Source organism: Salmo salar, chromosome 01, assembly GCF_965601325.2.
Source record: "Salmo salar chromosome 01, fSalSal1, whole genome shotgun sequence".
In the NCBI taxonomy this organism is placed as follows: domain Eukaryota; kingdom Metazoa; phylum Chordata; class Actinopteri; order Salmoniformes; family Salmonidae; genus Salmo; species Salmo salar.
Genome location: NC_138291.1, coordinates 44,165,531 through 44,170,808, shown reverse-complemented (window position 1 = coordinate 44,170,808; position 5,278 = coordinate 44,165,531). Strand labels below are relative to the sequence as shown.

General features: G+C 40.8%; 1 protein-coding gene across 1 annotated transcript; it reads right to left on the bottom strand.

Moving 5' to 3' along the window:
• Positions 1-616: 616 nt before the first annotated feature.
• Positions 617-2,604, bottom strand: nkx2-9 (NK2 homeobox 9). Its single transcript, XM_014198093.3, has 2 exons — positions 2,041-2,604; positions 617-1,696 (listed from the first exon to the last, which is right to left on the bottom strand). Exons 1-2 carry the CDS (start codon positions 2,189-2,191, stop codon positions 1,140-1,142), a joined length of 708 nt encoding a protein of 235 aa, XP_014053568.1. The 5' UTR covers positions 2,192-2,604; the 3' UTR covers positions 617-1,139.
• Positions 2,605-5,278: the final 2,674 nt, after the last annotated feature.

Sequence of the window (5,278 nt, the reverse complement as noted above, 5' to 3'; positions counted from 1 at the left end):
ATGGCATACACTAGAAATAGTTTTTTACTATTAATGACAATATTATTTTCTTATTTAAATAGTCCCATCGCCATGCAGCCCAGGACTAAGACTACTTCGGTTTCATCGTCCATTATTTTCTCGTTACTTACAGATAAAACTGCAATAGCGGTTTGTAAAAAATAATTTGCAAAGACGTTTGCAGAGTTAGGTATTGGTTAAATGAATGCTTTACGTTGCCTACACGTTTGAAGCACACCAGGAGAGTGCCCTATAGAACGAGAGGGAGATGAGCTGTATGGTCGAATGTTTACTCAGTGAAATCCAGTCTATAGAGTGTGATGGTGTTTGCTCAGCTGTAAGGTTCTGAACTGTTTACATGATAAAAGCTAACATTTCTTGCTGTTTTTTTCTTATTTCTATAGCTTCCTCTAAGCTAAGCCTTTCTCTTCTTTCTAATAGAAATAGAAATAACAAGCACTGGTAGGATGCAATGTCATAGACTCTTAGCTATAGTGCTAAATAGTGTCAGAAGTTGTTGGAAAGAATGGTGTATCCCTTAATACTCAATAGCCTAGCTGTGTTGGAATACATGTAGGCCTAGATGCATGAGGATATCTGAAAAATTGACAATATGTGCAAACGTTTACAATATTTATTCATAATTCTATAAAAACACAAAACATTTAGGCCTACCAATCGATAAAACGATTATGTTCTATAACATTTCCAGACAAAAGTGAAAAGCACAATTTTCAAAGCAATTATATCCTACTTCCCTCGTACTTTTGACAAATATCTTGGTGTAGATTCGAAATACATACAAATTTCAATTACTGATAAAAAAAAATAAGCCTACGCAAAGTAAACACAACAATGATCCAATTGGATAAACAAAACTTAATCTAAGAGTATAATGTCCATAGGCCTACCACCAGATTACAATAAACTAATAACGACTTTAATCATTCGAAAATATCACTCAATAGGCTACATTTAATAAAATACCAAAAATAAAATATGTGCAAAATAGCCTACTTCTCATACAACATTATTAGTGGGAGTTTAACACTTAAGTACCTCGAACAATAAGGGAATTCAGAAAACATATTTGGTTTTAAGTGTTCCTCTATGCATTGTCCTCTTGTTGATGTTTTCAGTCACTTAAAAGAACTGAATTGAACTGAGTCGTTCAGAAAGTCTCTCCAAGCAAAGGTGTGTCTAGATGCTGCCGGGCTGGCAAAATGCTGGTATGGGGAAGGTAGACCGAACGGCGACGGAAGCTGGAAAGACTGGTACCCCAAACTGAAGGGTGTACCCGGGGACGTGGTCGGTCTAAGACAGCCTCCTTTCTCCGTGTTAATGAAACAGGTCTGATAAGGCTTGCCATCCCGAACTAGGATGGGTACCACTACTCTTCGCAACATTGGCGATTGGTTTATGTCTTGTGGCGCTCCCTCTACTCGCGACCTCTTCATTTTGTACCTGTGGTTCTGGAACCAGATCTTGATCTGCGTCGGCGTCAGGCTGAGGAGATGGGCGAGCTGCTCCCGCTCTGGTGCTGACAGATAGCGCTGCAGACGGAAGCGTCTCTCAAGCTCGAAGGTCTGGGCCTTTGAGAAAAGAACGCGGCGCTTCTTCTTCTTCTCGGCCTCAGAGTCCAGAGAAGACTCGTCTGACTTGTTTGGGGAGATCTCCAGGCTGCCCTCATCTGAAGCTGAGGAATTAAAAATGGTGTTATTACACTGATCAATTAACCATATAAACAACTCACGAGATACAATATCACCAGAATTACATAGCTAAAGAGATGTAATCCCCCCCCCCCCCCCCCAATTTGGATTAGGCTACACATCTCCTTATAAAGTGTATATCCAATTATTACATAATGCTTAGTTAATTGGATGGATACCTTCTTGGATCTCATAAAACAGACATGTTGGAAATCGCTGTGGATGATATTCAATTCTGTCAATTTAAACAGGACCCATATAATTATATGGATTTGAAGTGGTTTGGCCTATCTGTTTCTATGCTCAGGTTTCAACCAGGGGGACTTACAGAGACAAGGGCTCCGGTCGCTGTCCATCCAGGAGGAGTACGGGGAGCTGTAGCAGGAGTTACCGGGGGAAGGCTGCCCTGTCTTGGCGTCATGCTCAGGCAAATCCAGGATGCTCCTCACGGAAAAACTGAACTTTGCAGCAACAGCCATTCTGTCCGGGGGAAAAAAAACAAAATCCTTGTGCGTAATAACTATCCAAAGGAGAGGATACAGTTGATATAGGAGTAAAAATATGTATCCACTCAAGGAATGGCGACGCGCGCTGTCAAAGTCAGAGGCGACCTAGAACACCCTGTGTGTGTGGACATGAGGCAGTGTTTGTATAAACAGTACTTCACGCCGCTTATATATGCTCCTCGAGGACGCCAAGTACCTGAATGATTCGAGTGCCTTTATCCAATGATGGTAGGTGTGAACCCGCAGAAGAATATCCCCGTTGCCTCAACAATGGCCGAAGGAAACACTCGTCATCATTACAGATTCGTCCCGTATCGTGAAAAGTGGTGACCAGATAATGGTGATTGTTGCAGCTGAATCACGTCTTGGGTGGCAAGTGACAACAGAACCCCCCTCTCCCGAAATAACATGTCCAATATTTGCATACAAAGTGAGCAATTAGTGTGAGATGCCCCGGAGTTGGTTTAACTAATATTTTTACCGCTGTGCACCCTATCCATTACAGGTATTGTGAAATGACATAGAATAATCATGTTGTATATCATGTCCCTGAAATAAAAACACATAACAATATCAAAATAACACAAAATAACACACCAATAACACCTATTTTTGTAAAAAAAAAAGAAAAAAGGAATATTAGGTTATTTTTCTATCATTTATAATTTCCATTTAGGCTATAAATCTCATTTTATTTTCACAAGAAAATGTATATTTTTTCCGTATAGGCTTCACAAAGAGTGACACTCCTGCAAAATGACCATGATCATGTGAACCGAAATGGAGAGAAGTCAACGCCAAATTTCTAATGAGTAGAAAGAATGGTGTTATGGCAATTTCTCTTGTGGCAGGTAGGTACATAGGTACATTCTTAGAGGCTATCCAGTGTGAATTAAATCGAGACAGATATGTTATTATTTTAGTATTAGTATTATTTTAGAGACCACACGTGAATCACATGAGTGCTTTGGAACAGTGAATCAAGCTGTTTTCTGATTACAAAATATGCCACGCCCTACTTGGACACTAACGGAAAACTGCAATTTATAAATTCATTTGGGGTATTTTTAACATCTTAAAGAACTATCTGACCTTAATGGACATGTACTCTTATAATCTCCACCCAGCCACAGCCAGAAGAGGACTGGCCACCCCTCAGAGCCTGGTTCCTCTCTAGGTTTCTTCCTAGGTTCATACCATTCTAGGGAGTTTTTCCTAGCCACCGTGCTTCTACATCTGCATTGCTTTCTGTTTGGGGTTTTAGGCTGGGTTTCTGTACAGCACTTTGTGATATCTGCTGATAAAAAAAGGGCTTTATAAGTACATTTGATTGATTGATTCAAATACGCTGAAACGTTTTACTGCAACATACTGTAAATTATGGTGCATTGTGGGAAAATGTTGTGGGCGGGGAAAGAATGTCTGTATTTCGAATGGTGATGCTATTGTTGTCTCTGTCTCATTAACATATTTTGAGGCGTGCCTTGTAATAGGCTATATTTGTTGCATCCGTGAGTGAGAGTGCTGTACCAATTTAACTGGTATGTGGTAGTGCGCCATCAATCTCAAAGGATACACGATAGTTTGGAGTGTGAAAAAGGTTTAAACCTTAAATGGTTGAGCATTTTGTCAGGTCCTTTTGGTCTGTTTTGGCCTTTTGGAGCCTTTGTTAAGGCCTCTAGAAGTGTAAGTGATGTAAAACACCAAATATTCATTAATATGCTGTAATGTGTAAACACTTAACTTAGCAGCAAACCTGCTTGCTTGTACAATTCAGTGATATACAAACCCTTCCGATGAAGGTATCATTTACTTTTTTACAGTATAATACAGTACATTTTACGGTATTGCCCTGTTTGTCATTACACAGCACTTGCTTTGATATATTATTTATATTACAGTAGTTGTACTACAATATAAAATACAGACTTTTACTTGTCACTGAGCTGCCTGTAAGTTACTGTCAAATTCATGGCAACCACTTTACATTGTAGGTCAAACGCTATATGACTATGGTGGAACAGGTGTCCTTCACCCTCAGTCAAAACACACATTTTATAAAGGCATACAGCCTAGTAATAGGAGATTATGAAGCAGCTGATAAAGGGGATAAAAAATCCCCAGCAGAGGCATTCATATTATGGAGTGCTGTACGGGGAAGATGTGGCATATGAAAAACATTTTTTTCGTTCGTTTTGGGGTGTGTGTTCAACTGTACTTCAGACTGAAGAGTTCTAATATTGGCTCTCGTCTCAGACTTCAGATACGTACACGAGGCACAGGCAGGTCCGTGGAGTTCCATCTAGTTCCCATGCCATGCTTTACACGGCCTCCACTCCTCTGCTTTGCGCGCTTTGCCTTGGTGACAGGGCCTGCCCTATAGCGAGGAGAGTGGACATGCCTCAGCCTCCCATCCCAAGTCGTCCTGGGTGGTCGGCCGAGGGGGAATACAAATACATGCCAACCAGAGGCTGAGAACAAAGGAGGGAAATGTAGCCCCGCGTCCGAGACCCGTTGGAAGCATTTGTTCCAGTCAAGATTTTGCATTTGTTCAGTCCTTCAATAATACGGTGATTGACGCCCCGCCACAATGTCCTTTAACTTTCCAGGATAAATCCGAGCTTGTTCCTTGTTGTCATGGTTTTGAATGGGACTGAATGGGATGCGGGCAGTAGGCCTACTACAATCTACTGCTGCTTTACGTGCAACACCCGCCAAACCAGCAGTGAACAGAAATATTACTTATGCGTTTCCAAACGAATTAAAACGCCTTTTCATTTCCACTACCCAAACAGTAGTTGACCTCGATGATTCGGACAATATGGCGTATAAAATATAGTGGCCTTTCATTTTGCTTGAATCTTTACTCAGAAGGAGATTGCAGGTCTACGCACTGAAATCAAACTCTTAAAAACAAGTCTAGTGATAAAAACATCATGGACAACGCTTATTGGAGACTCATGCAGGCCTGCAACACACCCTTGAGACATCGGAGTAGCAAGAGAAAGAGGATTGTTTTTTATAACCATGTCTGATAGTCCTCCTATAACAAACATGAAA